Source organism: Syngnathus acus, chromosome 1 (assembly GCF_901709675.1).
Source record: "Syngnathus acus chromosome 1, fSynAcu1.2, whole genome shotgun sequence".
NCBI lineage: Eukaryota > Metazoa > Chordata > Actinopteri > Syngnathiformes > Syngnathidae > Syngnathus > Syngnathus acus.
In genome coordinates this window covers 13,265,750-13,282,675 of record NC_051087.1, presented here as the reverse complement: position 1 = coordinate 13,282,675, position 16,926 = coordinate 13,265,750, and the positions used below count along the sequence as shown (strand labels likewise).

Genomic DNA, 16,926 nt, shown 5'->3' with positions numbered 1-16,926 from the left:
CTGTTCGATATCGGTCACGTCACGCGACTCATCACAGGCATTGAGAAAGCTGGTGCTGAATTGATGTCCTTGATTTGCTGATCGGTGATAGTGTTTGCCATTTTAATTACCCTTTCCCTCACTGTCCGAAAATAGGCACGCTGGTAATTTAATGAATGAATCCTTCATGTACTCGCCATCCGTGAATGGTTTATCATCTTCTGGGCTGCAACAAAACTTGTAGCAGCAGTAGAGTTTGGAGATGCAATCCACTTCTTGAAACTGTTTTTTCGGTCCTCAAATCTCTCCACCAGCACAGCAATTGCACCTTTGCTCTCAGTTCCAACTGGGTGATCGGCAGCAAATTTAGCATGCATGTTCAGTCCATTCTTTCTTAAAGCCTCTGTTCTCATCAGCAATCTTTCTCTTTTTGCCTTTTGAATCCATGGCCCATCACTCACACATCTGGTTGTTTACAACTCGCCTGTGCTATGTCGCAGGCTACGACCCAATTTTGCTATTTGGCGCCATTCTGAAATTCCGTATTTTTAACATATTTACAACTACATACATGTTTACAGCATAAGAATGTGTCATGATTATGCTGTAAAAACATTTTTAATAACCAACAAAAAAACGACAACATATCTTTCCATTTTCACGCATTTTTGCAAAAGCTCCAGCAAGCCGCTAGAGAATGCTAAAGAGCCGCATGTGGCTCTGGAGCCGCGGGTCGCCAACCCCTGGTTTACCTTCACGACAACCATAGACCATAGAGTCTATGGTATTGAGGCCGTGGCTCAGGCAGTAGAGCGTGTCGAGCTACGCTTCCTCCTACTCTTTTTCGAGCATTCTTTGATATTGTTTTGTTTGTTGGTTCATTCGTTTGTTTGTTTCCTGGACTTAAATTTGGCACTTGAAAGTGTTATTTGTTTTATTTTTCTCTTTTTATGTTTTAAATATGTTCGAAATAAGAGATATCATCATCATTAGGAACCGGAGGGTTGGCGGTTCGACCCTGGCTCTGTCACAGTCACGTGTCGTTGTGTCCTTGGGCAAGACACCCACACATTGCCTCCAGGTTGGCATTGAAAACGAGAAAGTATTCTCAATGGACACACCTGGTAAAACATTGAATAGATAAAAATAGAAAAATAAAGCAATAAATACAACAAAAGCGGCGCCCAATGAAAGAACGAGCGTCACGAGCGCTTTCGGGTGCGTTCTCATCGTCTGGGAGTCCACGAGGGGCCAAACAGCCCGCGGACAGTGGCGAGCGGGTGGGTGCCTTCCACTTGCCCTCGCACAGCTTACAAACAGCAGGCGCGCACACGTCGGGCTCGCGTACGCGCGCACGCCGCCGGCTTTCTGAGGGGACGTGACGTCATTTGGCCCGTTTGACTACAACCTCTGAGCAACGAAAAACTTCATTTTTATTTTTGTCGAGATTTTATTCGGGAAGGGCAAACAAAGCAAGCACTTCACCAGGATAAAGGGGGCCGGGGGACGTCACCTTTTGGGCTTCGAACCGGGCACAAACCTGCTTAGTTGGATCGAAGCTAAAGTGGTGACGTAGTTTATACTTTTAGTTTGTCATAATGGATTTGCCGGTAACGTCATTTGCTCGTTAAACAAGAAAAGATCAAAATCATCCAGGAGACCTTAAATAAATCATTGGTCACTTAATTTTTATTCTGTTATAGTTAATTGATCATTCATGAATGCAAAGGATCTAAAGGTTGTAGTTTAGATCCTTTGCATTCAGGACTGATGTGAGGCATACACCTGTTCAATTGAGCACATTTCTTTTCATGTCTGCGCAGAATATCCATGGACACTACAGTGCCGTAGGGCAAAAAGATGATTTACAACAGCTTCAAAGTCCCAATATACGGAAGAGGATTAGGGCCTGTGAAGAGGGACGGGATTCTGAATTTTTTTTCTCAGAATTTTGACTTCACTTTAAAGTCTGAATTGTGACTTTAAAGTCTGAATTCTCACTTGAAAGTCTAATTCTGACGATAAAGTCTAAATTGTGACTTTACAGTGAAATTTCCGACTTTAAAGTGAGAATACCCACTTTCTGATCAAAGAATTCTCACTTTAAAATCAGAATCCTGTCCCCCCTTTTTTTTCTTCACCGGCCGTAATCCTCTTCCGTACCAATCCAACTCCGAAATCGCAAATTACTCACTTGACGAAGTCCACGCGGCGCTCAACGCAAGAATACGCACAAGGCGCGCGGCGAGTCCCATCGCTCACAGGAGAGGATATTCCACGCAAATAGTTTGCAGTCAACAAATTCGACTCCAAAGCAAATGATGGACGGACTATACTAGTCACAATAAGCTTGCGTGTTCTGATGCCACTCGGACGGACTATACTAGTCACAATAAGCTTGCGTGTTCTGATGCCACTCGGACGTCGACCACCACGTGACGTCACAAACGCTCCGAACACGTTTGCACGCCTTTGAACTGCATGGCGAGGGTGGACGTGACATCTTAGACGCCTTTCACTCGCAACAAAAATAAATAAATAAATAAAGGAGTGGGGAGACAAGTTTCGTCGCTTAAGACTGCCAACAAACCTCCGAGTTGGGCTTGGATCAGAGCCAAAGTGGGGCCATGTCTTGTGTGAATGCATATGTCAGCGGCACAATAGAAATGACTGTGTCAGGGATCACCATGGATAAAAACTCAATCAGTGCACAATGGAATACGTTCAATCCGAAAATAAACTTTTCTTTTTAGCATCAATCTACAGTTGTGTTTGAACACAATTCCTCACCACTCAGAAATAGGAAAGCATTGGCGCTCATTGGAAACGGGTTAACACGACTTGTTCAGATATTTCGTAGTTAAGCTAAGGGCAGTAACTCCTTGTAGCAAGTCTGTAATGTGCCTTTTTACATTCTCATGCACCTTCACTCAAATTAGTCATTTTTATAACATTATTTGTTTATACCAATGTTTGACCGATTCAACGCATTCCAACTTCAAGAGGCTTGTGACGCAGAGGGAGGAGTTGAGTGACGCTTGCTGGCCAATCAGAGACAAGAATAAGATTCACCGCGACAGGTGAAGGGGGAAAAAATGGTTCTTCATTGCATTTTTCCCATTAATGTGTCATTGTGATGTGTTTTCCCATCCAAGACAACATTACGTTTTTATATATGACATTAATGCTTTCATTATTCCTCATTCCTGAGGAGCAAAACATAGTTTTGAATTAGGCTGTGCTCATATATAGATTTGCAATACATAATACAATATTAATGTATTCATTTTGAATTTTAATTCCAACTATATGTGGTTACTAATTTTTTTATAGTGCAAACTATACTCTGTCTATGTGCCATGATAAATTCATCATTTAGTTTCATTTTATTTCTCTCGACCTGTACAATATAAATGTGCTTGGTGAGACATTTATTTGTCGTGTTACCAAGTTTGCTTCCCTTTTCTGATAAGCAGCTGCTACAGAGACATGATGATACTCAGACATTTTTATTTCACAATGCTTCAACGTCGCAAAGACACAGACACGAATTCAGGCTCTACTCTGAGCATTGTCCTGGGTTCGGCAGGGTTTGCGTGACAGGGTTTTGCCCGGCTAGGCTGGCCTCGCAGCTCACTGACTGGGCCTTGCGCCACTGGTCCGGTGAGAGGCTCAAGGTGCTGGTCCAGCTGTAAAGCCCACCTACATCAGCCTCTTCCAGGGAGCTGTGCGATACCCCCGAGGTAGCGGGGGCGCCATCAACCTTCCAACCCAGGGTCCAGGTTTGGGGGCCCCCTTTGGCCAGGCACACGGCTGTGGCCTGTTCCGTTTGCAGCTGCTCCTTGGAAGGAGGGAAGAGGGTCACGGTGGGCCGATGCACCTCACCCGCTGTCAGGGGGACAGGACAAGAGACAAGCAGTTTTCTCCAATTGCACACACTTTCAATGTCACTTAGGTCGTGGTTCGGCTCATGTGAATTTACAAGAACACGCTTTATGAAACACTTACCTTTTCACTGGGCAAAAAACGACCAAACGGTCCTAATACGTATATGTCATAATAAACATTATTCCATCATTGCATTGTAGGTACAGCTACACTTTGGGAAATAGCCGTTAACAGCTAATATCAAATTAGGTTTTTAGCTATTACTCAAGAAAGGGCTGGGCGTTTGTTTTGTAAAAATTGACAAAAATAATGTTAGTCGTTTTCCAAAAGCTGGCTAAGGAACTGGAGAATTATCAATTATTGTGATGCAAAATAATAGATGATCAAGTAAATAGTACTCACCAAGGATAAGTTTGGTTCCTTCTTCAGCGAAACTCCACCACAGTGATGCAAAGCGGTGAGCCGTCCGTACAAAAACTCGTCTACTGTCAATGAGCAATGATTTGCTGTAATACCGAAAAGTACAAGTCCAAACAGGAAGTGGCGGCCTCGCACTTTACAAAGGCAGGTGCGCTCGCAGCTTCATTTGCATGCGCCTCTGCCATCTCTAAAACATGATGAATCACCTCAAAAAAAAGTTTGCTTTCCAATACCACCACAATGGTCAACATCGGATATGTTAATTGTATTTCTTTCAGTAATTCTCTCACATGCCACAAGAAGGCGTCTGCGTAACAATATTGGAACTCGTCCAGCACTAGCAGAGAATCATGGCTCTAAAATTTAGTGACCATCAGGGCCACAGGGAGTCAAAACATTGGTAGCTATCTCAGTTGGTACCAAGTGAAACCTGGACAGGCTCCCAAATCGCTCATCTACTACACATCATCAAAATTCTCCAACACGCCATCTCGATTCAGCGGCACTCGATCCGGCTCTGACTACACTCTGACCATCAGTGATGTCCAGAGAGATGACCTGGCCGAATACTACTGTTTCGCCTACTACGGCAGTGGCAGGTCGACACGGTGACTCAGAGACGTACAAAAACCTCCTTGGACTTTTGAGAGAAGTGAAAGTGGTCTGTAGAAGGTGGCAAGTGAAAAGCAGAAGACAGAAGATTGCTCAACATAACCGGTCAGAATTCAAGTTTAATTCAAGACTATTTATGTCTATTCCACTATTTATTACAATATAACATGTAAAAAAATATCCTCATAAAAATACACATCACCACAAATTTTCTAGTGATGGTGTCACAACAGTAACATTGTGCCCGAGGGGGATTACAGGTTATTGGATTGGTGCCGAGTGACGTTGGCGGACATTGTTAAGAGAGACAAGTTCAGGACGGTGGTGGCAGCGTGACTGTCAGTATCATTTGACATAATTCTGTAGCATTCCCCAAGTTTTTATTCAGCTTCTTCGCCTTCACACGCAATTTCTACAGAAATTGCAAATTCTAGTTGTTTTTAATATAGTTCATACTATGAACTTCATAGTTTACCATTGTGTATTTTTCAGAAACCTTTTTTGGGGGGGGATTTATACTTTGTACAGTTTTGGCGTCAGGTTTCGCACGTCGGCGCTTGCAACGAACATTTTCGATGACCCAAAATAAACATCTAAAAATGGTTCACACCATAATCTTACAACATCATTTAGAAAACCAACCAACTACTGTAACTTAAATTGAAATAAAATAATACACCTGGAGGCGGGGCTCGAAGGCGAGCGTCTGGTGGCCGGGCCTTCGCCCATGGGGCCCGGCCGGGCACAGCCCGAAAAGGAAACGTGGGTCCCCCTTCCCATGGGCTCACCACCTGTGGGAGGGGCCAAAGGAGTCGGGTGCAGTGCAAGCTGGGCGGCGGCCAAAGGCAGGGACCTTGGCGGTCTGATCCCCGGCTGCAGAAGCTGGCTCTTGGGACATGGAATGTCACCTCTCTGGCTGGAAAGGAGCCCGAGCTGGTGCGCGAGGCAGAAAAGTTCCAACTAGATATAGTCGGACTTGCCTCCACGCACAGTTTGGGTTCCGGTACAAGCCCTCTCGAGAGGGGCTGGACTCTCTTCCACTCTGGAGTTGCCCACGGTGAGAGGCGTCGAGCAGGTGTGGGTATACTTATTGCCCCCCGGCTGGGCGCCTGCACATTGGGGTTCACCCCGGTGAACGAGAGGGTAGCCTCCCTCCGCCTTCGGGTGGGGGGACGGGTCCTGACTGTTGTTTGTGTCTATGCACCAAACGGCAGCTCAGAGTACCCACCCTTCTTGGAGTCCCTGGAGGAAGTGCTGGAGAGCGCTCCTTCTGGGGACTCCATCGTTCTACTGGGTGACTTCAATGCTCACGTGGGCAATGATAGTGAGACCTGGAAGGGCGTGATTGGGAGGAACGGCCCCCCCGATCTAACCCGAGCGGTGTTCTATTATTGGACTTCTGTGCTCGACACGGATTCTCTATAATGAACACCATGTTCAAGCATAAGGGTGTCCATGTGTGCACTTGGCACCAGGACACCCTAGGCCGCAGTTCGTTGATCGACTTTGTAGTCGTGTCATCGGATTTGCGGCCGCATGTTTTGGACACTCGGGCGAAGAGAGGGGCGGAGGTGTCAACTGATCACCACTTGGTGGTGGGTTGGCTCCGATGGTGGGGGAAGATGCCGGTCCGACCTGGCAGACCCAAACGCTCTGTGAGGGTCTGCTGGGAACGTCTGGCGGAATCCCCTGTCAGGAAGAGCTTCAACTCCCACCTCCGGCAGAGCTTTTCCCACGTCCCGGGGGAGGCGGGGGACATTGAGTCCGAGTGGACATTGTTCCGCGCCTCCATTGTTGAGGCGGCCGACCGGAGCTGTGGCCGTAAGGTCATTGGTGCCTGTCGTGGCGGCAATCCCCAAACCCGCTGGTGGACACCGGCGGTAAGGAATGCCGTCAAGCTGAAGAACGTTTTGGCCTGCGGGACTCTGGAGGCAGCTGACAGGTACCGGATGGCCAAGCGGAACGCGGCTTCGGCGGTTGCTGAGGCAAAAACCCGGGCGTGGGAGGAGTTTGGCGAGGCCATGGAGAATGACTTCCGGACGGCTTCAAGGGAATTCTGGTCCACCATCCGGCGTCTCAGGAGGGGGAAGCAGTGCAACGTCAACACTGTTTACAGTGGAGATGGCGTGCTGCTGACCTCGACTCGGGACGGTCGTGTGTCGGTGGGGAGAATACTTCGAAGACCTCCTCAATTCCACCTACACGCCTTCCATTGTGAAGCAGGGCCTGGGGACTCTGAGGCGGACTCTCCAATCTCTGGGTCGAAGTCACTGAGGTAGTTAAAAAACTCCTCGGTGGCAAGGCCCCGGGGTGGATGAGATCCGCCCGGATTTCTTAGGGCTCTGATGTTGTGGGGCTGTCATGGCTGACACGTATCTACAACATCGCGTGGACAATCGGGGACAGTGCCTCTGGATTGGCAGACTGGGGTGGTGGTTCCCCTCTTTAAGAAGGGGGACCGGAGGGTGTGTTCCAATTACAGGGGAATTACACTCCTCAGCCTCCCTGGTAAGGTCTATTCAGGGGTGCTGGAGAGGAGGGTCCGTTGGGAGGTCGAACCTCGGATTCAGGAGGAACAGTGTGGCTTTCGTCCTGGCCGTGGAACAGTGGACCAGCTCTTCACCCTCAGCAGGATCCTCGAGGGTGCATGGGAGTTCGCCCAACCAGTCCACATGTGTTTTGTGGACTTGGAGAAGGCGTTCGACCGTGTCCCTCGGGAGGTTCTGTGGGGGGTGCTTCGGGAGTACGGGGTACCGAGCCAACTGATAAGGGCGGTTCGGTCCCTGTATCACCGATGCAGAGTTTGGTCCGCATTTCCGGCAGTAAGTCGGATTCGTTCCCAGTGAGGGTTGGACTCCGCCAAGGCTGCCCTTGTCACCGATTCTGTTCATAATTTTTATGGACAGAATTTCTAGGCGCGGCCGAGGCGTTGAGGGTGTCCGGTTTGGGGACCTCAGCATCGCGTCTCTGCTTTTTGCAGACGACGTGGTGCTGTTGGCTTCTTCAGGCCGTGATCTCCAGCTCTCACTGGAGCGGTTCGCAGCCGAGTGTGAAGCGGTCGGGATGAGGGTCAGCACCTCCAAATCCGAGTCCATGGTCCTCGATCGGAAAAGGGTGGAATGCCCTCTCCGGATCGGGGATGAGATCCTGCCCCAAGTGGAGGAGTTTAAGTATCTGGGGTCTTGTTCACGAGTGAGGGAGGATGGAGCGCGAGATCGACAGGCGGATCGGTGCAGCGTCGGCAGTAATGCGGACTCTGTACCGGTCCATCGTGGTAAAGAGAGAGCTGAGCCAAAAGGCAAAGCTCTCAATTTACCGGTCGATTTACGCTCCTACCCTCACCTATGGTCACGAGCTATGGGTCGTGACCGAAAGAACGAGATCCCGATACAAGCGGCCGAAATGAGTTTTCTCCGCAGGATGTCCGGGCTCTCCCTTAGAGATTAGGGTGAGAAGTTCGGTCATCCGGGAGAGACTCGGAGTAGAAGTCGCTACTCTTCCACGTTGAGAGGAGCCAGATGAGGTGGCTCGGGCATCTCATCAGGAGCCTCCTGGACACCTCCCTTGGGAGGTGTCCGGGCATGTACCCACCGGTAGGAGACCCCGGGACGACACAGGACGCGCTGGAGAGACTATGTCTCTCAGCTGGCCTGGGAACGCCTTGGGATCCCCGGGATTAGCTAGAGTGAAGTGGCTGGGGAGAGGGAAGTCTGGGAGTCCCTCCTGAAGCTGCTGCCCCCGCGACCCGACCCCGGATAAGCGGAAGAAGAGGATGGATTGATGGATGGATGGATGGAAGTTTAATATAGTTAGCAAAGGTTATTTCGAGCGTACGCTATGCAGTTTATCTACAGCTCTGTCAATACAATACACTTTTAAAAGGTATTTGAAACAAAACGAATGTCATGTTATGATTGTTATCCCCACCTAGAAGCATAAATAAACAGCATTGCTGATAGAGCAGAGCAATACTTTGAAAATACAACAATATTGTCATTCGAAAAATACCATTGTAGCTGTTCATTGCAATACCACTTATACTAGTGTACTTAATAGTACTTTCGATATGCTACTGCAACTTCCACTGTCTTCTTCATAGTAATACGGTATAGGTTAGAGTTCATCTTTCTCTTCTCCTTGGCAATAGCATGATGCTCTCTGGCTGTTCATGTAGGGTCTGCAGCCCAGAGTCCACACTGTGTTGAACAAAGTGTCTGCCACCGTTTCACATGCTGATGAGAGAAAGTAACGGACAAGAGTGGAAGTCAGTCTTTCCAGCAGCATTATCAACAGTACCTGCCAGAAAACACTGCAATTTTAAACTCATTACTGGGCCTTAATGGTGATTCAGTAGGCTGTTTTAGCTCTTGTTTTGTTAAGCAGTGGGTAATAATCCTGAAAAAAACAAATACCGTTCCCCTCATTTATGGATTAAAAAAACAACAACTCTTGAGCACAGATTGTTTGTCAACTTATTGAAAGCATTTGAAAGGTTCTCAATTTTCCAAAAGCAACTCATTTATTGGATTGCTCTGATTTAACCATCAGTGACTTACAAAGAAATAGAAATGTTAGACATCATTCAGCAACTTAGATTTAAGAGAAGCCAGTTTTTTGTGTGTTTTTTTTACAATGCAACAAATGGTCCTCAAACATTCACCAAGGTGAGAATTGTATGAGGAAATGGTATGAAGAGAGGATACCAACCTTCAACTTTGGACACGAAACCAAGGCTCTTCTTGAGGTCGGTACAGATGCTGTGGAGGCACCAGCGGAACTTGGAGTCACAACGGTACTTGTTTGAGCCACATGTATCATAACACATGTCCAGCTGGTTGCAGCACTTGGTCATGGCGGGGATTCCCATATCCATCTAGGGCACAACAAAAGGTTGTCGTAATCATACACCATGAATGACTGTAAGATTAAGTTTTGAATCAGGTCATTTGAAAACTGGTTTTGATGACATTTTTAGGTCAACAAATGCATACCCCCTCTGGAAAAGGGAGACCAAAGAAATATGAGCTGCACCCATCAGGCTCAGGCATCTGATACCCAGGACGTGGAATTGGAGGATTACCTGAGAAAGGAGAAAAATCCGACATCACATGTACGTATATAATATTTCTTGGGACCAAACACGTCTTGAAAAATCAGATAACAGCATGAAACCATCAGCTGAGGTCACAGTCCATTTTCTGACCCTCCCAGATGATAACAACATTGACAATATCAGGCGCCCTGTAAAAGGGTGTTGTACTTTTTTTTTTAACTTGATAAAAATTATAGGTTGTCACTGTGGTGTATGTATGTCTCGACTCATCAATACTACTATCCGATGAATGATAAGAATGGAGATGCTGGTTGCCCTGTCCAAACCAGGCCTCATCTAAAATGTCATCAGAACACCTACAGTTCAGAATTACTCACTTGTATGAAGGTGGAAACCTCTCAAAATCCAACCCTAACGTAACCGTCGTGAGAGGTGGTAACAGGTCAAGCTGGCAAATAGGGCAATGGTAACCCAGACAGGTGAAGTTAAACTAGCCAGTGGCGAGTATATTCTCTACTCTGGACATGCAGAGGAAGCAGCACCACACACAGAAGGAGTGGCACTCATGCTCTCCAAAGAAGCACAACAGGCCCTCATCGGTTGGGATTCCATCAGCTCAAGAATTATCACTGCAAGATTCCAAACCACCCATAAAAGAATCAACCTTCAAATCATACAGTGCTATGCACCTACCAACAATGCAGAGGAGGAAATGAAGGATAACTTCTATAACCAACTACAACATCTACTCCAATCCAGGAAGGAAAAAGACCTAACCTTACTCATGGGCGACATGAATGCCAAGGTGGGAAACAACAACAATGGATACGAACTGGCCATGGGAAGACATGGACTTGGCACCATGAACGAAAATGGGGAAAGATTTTCAGACATATGTGCTGACACCAACCTGGTCATAGGAGGCACCATATTCCCCCATAAACACGTTGATAAAGCCACCTGGATATCTCCCGACCACACTACCGAAAACCAGATTGACCACATATGCATCAACCGGAAGTTCAGACGGTCTCTCCTGGATGTGAGAGTAAAGAGGGGGGCAGACGCTGGATCAGACCACCACCTACTGGCTGCAAAACTCCAACTCAAGCGCCGCAATACCCCTTCTGGGAACAGAACAAAGTACAACATTCAGCTCTTCCAAGACATTGGAACAACTGAGCTGTATAAAACCACCCTTCAGAACGGGTTTCAAGCCCTGCAAGAACAACCAGTGAAGGAGTACTGGAACAGCCTGAAAAGTGTATGGAAGGAGACTGTTGGATTGGTCCACAATTTGGGAAGCGCGCTATCCGCGCCTCATGGCAAAAGCCATAGCCAATCACCTGTTATCCAATGTACTCACCGCGTGCTCGTTTTATTTCGTCAGTTTTAGGAAAAGGCTAAGACACTGAAACAAAATTTAGACTTACACAGGTTGGTTGAGTTCAATCACAATTCTTGTTAAGAAAGCTCTGTTTTCAGTAAAGTACAATACAGCGCTGGGCCTTTCGTGCGACCATGCTCAAAAGCAGAAAGTCTCCATTCAGAAAAGGCAACGTTCAAGGTTCTTTGGTCATCTTATATTCAGTTGCACATGCCAGTGTGGGCCGAGTTTGATGGGTGATGGATGAGTCAGGGGGTGTGGCAAGTTCGCAGGAGAGTTTGATTCCATGGGAGTGGGTGCTGGTTCGGTGAGAGCTGGTTCCGTGGGGTTGGGTAATGATTACGGGTGATTCGGGTGTGTGGGGGCTGTAGTTTTCCATCCCGTCTTTCGGCCTTGGCGATCACCTTTGGCCGGGTTCTTGGTTGGTTTCCTCCTGCCCCTCTTCTTTTGGCACCTCTACCGGTTTTATCTCCAAGTGTCCTTCCTGTAAACCATTTTTGCACATACATCCACTTCGCCTCCTGTCGCACACCGCCCATTCATCCATCCATCCATCCATTTTCTGAACCGCTTAGTCCCCACGGGGGTCGCGGGAGTGCTGGAGCCTATCCCAGCCGTCATCGGGCAGTAGGCGGGGGACACCCTGAACGGTTGCCAGCCAATCGCAGGGCACACAGAGACAAACAACCATTTGCACTCGCACTCACACCTAGGGACAATTTGGAGTCTCCAATCGGCATTACCAAGCATGTTTTTGTGATGTGGGAGGAACCGGAGTGCCCGGAGAAAACCCACGCGGGCCCGGGGATGAACATGCAAACTCCCCACAGGGAGGGCCGGAGGTGGAATCGAACCCGCACCCTCCTAACTGTGAGGCGGACGTGTTTACCCAGTGCGCCACCGAGCCGCCCCGCCCATTCCTCATTCTTTCAATTGTCTCATTTTTGTACGGGATTATGTGAGCTTTTGGCTCTGATTATGTGCGCTTTTGGCTGTGACATCATCAATTTATTAATGTTCCCTGACTATGCAAAGTTTGTACTCACCACCAGAGTGGTGCTCACTCTAACTTATTTTTGGCAAGAACCACACGCGAGACAGTATGCCCTTTTTAAGTACTTGCAAATGGAGAGTCATTCGTCGCTGTGCGTACAGCGATGCTCGAATGAGGTCTGACTCAGGCCTTTTGCAAGAGCATTTTTATTGAGAGAAACAGGGTGGGGGGTGAGAGTTAAAAAGTTAAAGTCCCAATGATCGTCACCCACACATCTGGGTGTGGTGAAATTTGTCCTCTGCATTTAACCCATCCCCATGTGATTTTGATCCATCCCCTGTGGCTTCATTGTCTGACAAACATACTTGCGGCCTCATCGCTCTTAATGACACTTGCCTCAGTTTGGTAACTTATTTAACATATATACTTCTCATCTCCTTATACATTGTCTTTGTGTGTCTTGACATATGAAGGGATTGACAATAAAGCTGACTTTGACTTTGACATTGTCAGTAACATTTGACGGCCCCCCATTTTAATGAATTTAGTCCAACTGTCAATCCTAGGGATTTCTAAAGCTGGAATGTTTCTTTAGTGGGATAACAACTTTCTGTGGTAATTCCTGCTTCGGACCAGTTCCTGGTGAGGAATTCTTGCCTGTGCTTCCACAGAAATTCGTTATTTCTTCCCCTATATTACATGCAGCACATACGTGCTACCATTCACACACACATTCACACACGCGGAATTTTCTTACACAAACGAGGTGTATTTACGTCTACACGTTCCATCTGTAGACCGAATTCCTATCACTTGGAATTCACAACAAGGACTCCGCCGCCCTTACCCGGGTACCCTTTTTCCGGGGACTAAAATACCCAACCCCGCAGCCAACGAAGAGGTCTCACCGAATCTCTGAAAGATTTCTCTTGAAGATTCCGTCAATCGTCGCCGCCGCGAGGTGCTGAACTGGACTTCGCGGCATGGTGGCTGCACCATCGCTCCCCAGGGCTTTCCTTCAGGGTCCTGGGACCTCTGCCGTGCACGGATTCGACGTCCTCAACACTCCTCGGATCAGCGAGCAGATTTCCAGGAATCCCGGACGAGCCCCCAAAAATGTTGGGTCCACACATTTATCTGAACAGAATCTCACAGAGGCGGGATATGTCTTCGATGGCCAGCGACTTCTGCAGAAGGCGACCCAGACACACAGCGAGTGTGGCTGAGATCCGCGCCTTCCCTCAGTTTGGTCGTGCCTTTATTGAGGAACAAACAATGGGGCAAGTGTACATAAATGCATAGCTTCTTTAGACAGGAAGGACATTCACAATTACATCTCATGACGACAGCGATACTATTACGGACAGAAGCAGATGGTCGTCTCATGACTTTAGCTTAACAAAAACGTAGTCTTAGTGGTCATGGGATGGATACTTCTGTGGCGTTCTCATGACTTCTACTTAAATAAGACGTTTGTCTGCTTCAGCCATCCCATGACAACCTCATGATCTGTTCATGGATAGCTAACTATGGGGCTTATTGTATAGTGCGACTCATGACTCCAGACATGAGTTCCTTAGCCAGCCAGATGCTCCCAATTCATTATCACGAGGTCAAAATGTCAATCCTGTTAGAAAATCTTGCACACATAAGTAGATACATAGAATCCAATGATAAAAAGTATATTTTTCCCAACACCCTACCTGCAGATGTTGAAACTACAACCATCATGTTCACACATTCATCAGGAAAATATGGGAGGAGGAAGGAAACATACCAGCAGACTGGAAAGATGGGCTTATTGCTGTCATCCCCAAAAAGGAGACCTTAGAGCAGGGGTCACCAACTCCGGTCCTCAAGGGCGCCAATCCAGCCTGTTTTAGGTGCAGCCCTGCAACAACACACCTGATTCAAATGATCAGCTGATCAGCAAACTCTATTAAGGCTGATAGCGATCCTGATTATTTGAATCAGGTGTGTTGCAGGGGGGATACATCTAAAACAGGCTGGATTGGCGCCCTTGAGGACCGGAGTTGGTGACCCCTGCCTTAGAGACTGCAACAACTATAGAGGCATCATGATGCTATCAACACCGAGCAAAGTGCTAAGCCGCATCATCTTAGAAAGACTACGGAAAGGGGTTGATGAGGAGCTCGGAGAAAATCAAGCTGGTTTCAGAAGTGGAAGATCATGTATTGACCAAATTGCTACCCTCAGGATCATATAGAACAATCGAGAGAATGGAACACCCCGGCTTACGTAGATTTCATAGACTTCGAAAAGGCGTTTGACAGCGTAGACCGGAAAGCTATTATGGAGCTTAATGGCACATTACGGAATACCCCACAAGTTCATCAACATAATCAAAAGCTCATATCAGGACATGCAGTGCCAAGTGCTGCACCAGGGACCAATACAGAAAACATTCACCGTGCTCACTAGAGTGAAACAGGGATGTCTACTTTCCCCCCTTCTATTCCTCCTATGGATTGACTGGATCATGAAACAAACTACCCACAAGACAGGCATCCAATGGACTTTGACAGAACAACTAGAAGATCTGGACTTTGCCGACGATATTGCTCTACTCTCACAGCCACCAAGAGATACAGGAGAAAACTCAACTCCTTGAAAAAACAGCAGCAGGACTGGGACTAAAAATAAATGGAGCAAAAACCAAAGTAATGCGAGTAAACAACAAAAACACAAACCCCATTAACCTCAGGGGCTGCCCACTGGAAGAGGTAGACAGATTCACATACCGAGGAAGTGTAATTGCAGTGGACGGTGGAACGGAGGAAGATGTGAAATCAAGAATAGGGAAAGCAAGAACAGCATTCAACATATTAGATAAGATGTGGAAAACCAAAAACATTTCACTCAATACTAAACTCAAAATCTTCAACTCCAACGTCAAAACAGTGCTGCTATATGGATCAGTAACATGGAGGACCACCAAACACATCACTGCTAAACTGCAAACCTTCACAAATCACTGCCCAAGACGCATCCTCAGGATCTTCTGGCCCAACCGCATCAGCAACACCAGCCTATGGGACCGCACCAAACAAGAAACACGAGATACAGATTATGAGGAGGAAGTGGAGCTGGATAGGACATACCCTGAGAAAAAACAACACGGCTATAACCAAACAGGCGTTAACATGGAACCCACAAGGCAAAAGAAGCAGAGGGAAACCCAAAAACAACTGGAGAAGGAGCACAGAGCTGGATATCAAGAAGATGGACTGTCGTGGAAACAGCTGGAGAAAATGGCAAAAGACAGACGAGGGTGGAAACTCTTCATCGATGGCCTATGTTCCGAAAGGAATGAAAAGGCCTAAGAAGAAGAAAAGATGAAGGTGGAAACGGTGACAAGGGTCAAGTTTTGATGTTCATCAGTCCATAGTATGGCAGATTAGCACTGCTGCTACTCCCCCTTCGCGTGGAGAGTGCATTGTGAGGTGAAGAAAAATCTAATGACTTCCAGAAAACAAAAAAACATGTCAACATAATTGTGTGGTATTGCTTCAAGAAAATGGTGTCCATTAGATGAAAATCAGATCACATTTTATGACCAATTTATGCCGAAATGCAATATTTCCAAAGGGTGCGCAGTTAGTTGCGTACTTCTTGCAATTTCACAACTTCCAAACTACTTCCCATTTCTTTTTCTGCAGTTTATGGAATATGAAATGGAGCTTGCCAAGAAATGTGAGCAGTCTTCAGTTCACTCCGTGACAGTAGATTGTCAGGGAACAGAGACAGGGCTACCAAGTGCAGCACGATCCTTTATTGGCGAAAGGGGAAATGGGGACGTAGAACGCTGGACCTGCGGTCTGGCTGGCGTGGCTGAGCAAGTAGTCAGGACAGGCGGCGATATGGAGCGTGGTCGAAGGGCGAGCAAGTAGTCAGGACAGGCGGCGATCTGGAGCGTGGTCGAAGGACAAGCAAGTAGTCAGGACAGGCGGCGATCTGGAGCGTGGGTCGAAGGACGAGCAAGTAGTCAGGACAGGCGGCGATCTGGAGCGTGGTCGAAGTTCAAGGAAGCAGTTGGCTACAAAGTTTGGTCCGGGGACAAAAAGGCAGCAGTATCACGGGCAGGGTAATCAGACGAACTGACAACCACTGGCAGAACACAGAGAGGTTAAATAGGGAACCTAACGAGCTGTAGCAGGTGCTGGCAATTCCATGAGTCGGGCTAGGCTGGAAGTCAGGTGACGTGGGAACGTGACAGTAGATGAGCCGGAGGTCACGCAAGCACCCAATCTCGAAGAAGAAAACAAGGCGTCTGATAACATAGAACAGCCCTTCAAGTATTGCAGAATGTTTTCCTTGGGGCCGATTCTGAATTGCTCCATTCGCAAGATTAGTGGTTGTCATACCTTAGCATACAGTTCCATCTCAAAAAATATTTATCTTTATCTTCGGCTTACGATGTCGGTCCGTTCTGAGGCAGTGATGTGAATCGAATTTTGGTGTAAGTCGGAACAGTAATAAAATGAAACAGTACAGTAATAAATAAAAAAAAAAAACAATTCCTTTGCTTTATTCCTTTGGTTGGCTTGCACACCGGAAGGGGCTTTGCAAGAG

General features: G+C 47.2%; 2 protein-coding genes across 2 annotated transcripts in view; both read right to left on the bottom strand.

The window, feature by feature from the left end:
• Window positions 1-16,926, bottom strand: part of LOC119122085 (C-type mannose receptor 2-like) — a 184,243-nt gene that overhangs the window by 52,284 nt on the left and 115,033 nt on the right. The gene's annotated exons all lie outside the window — the stretch shown is intronic.
• On the bottom strand, window positions 8,705-10,094 carry LOC119121461 (group XIIB secretory phospholipase A2-like protein). Its single transcript, XM_037249041.1, has 4 exons — window positions 10,088-10,094; window positions 9,891-9,979; window positions 9,607-9,772; window positions 8,705-9,131 (listed from the first exon to the last, which is right to left on the bottom strand). Exons 1-4 carry the CDS (start codon window positions 10,092-10,094, stop codon window positions 9,013-9,015), a joined length of 381 nt encoding a protein of 126 aa, XP_037104936.1. The 3' UTR covers window positions 8,705-9,012.

What these genes read in the sequence shown, in the direction of transcription:
- LOC119121461 (XM_037249041.1), bottom strand. An exon ending in GTCTCCCTTTTCCAGAGGGG is followed by an intron (nt 9,773 to 9,890) that starts GTATGCATTTGT and finishes GTTGTGCCCTAG; the next exon opens with ATGGATATGGGAATCCCCGC. An exon ending in TTTCGTGTCCAAAGTTGAAG is followed by an intron (nt 9,132 to 9,606) that starts GTTGGTATCCTC and finishes TTCTCTCATCAG; the next exon opens with CATGTGAAACGGTGGCAGAC.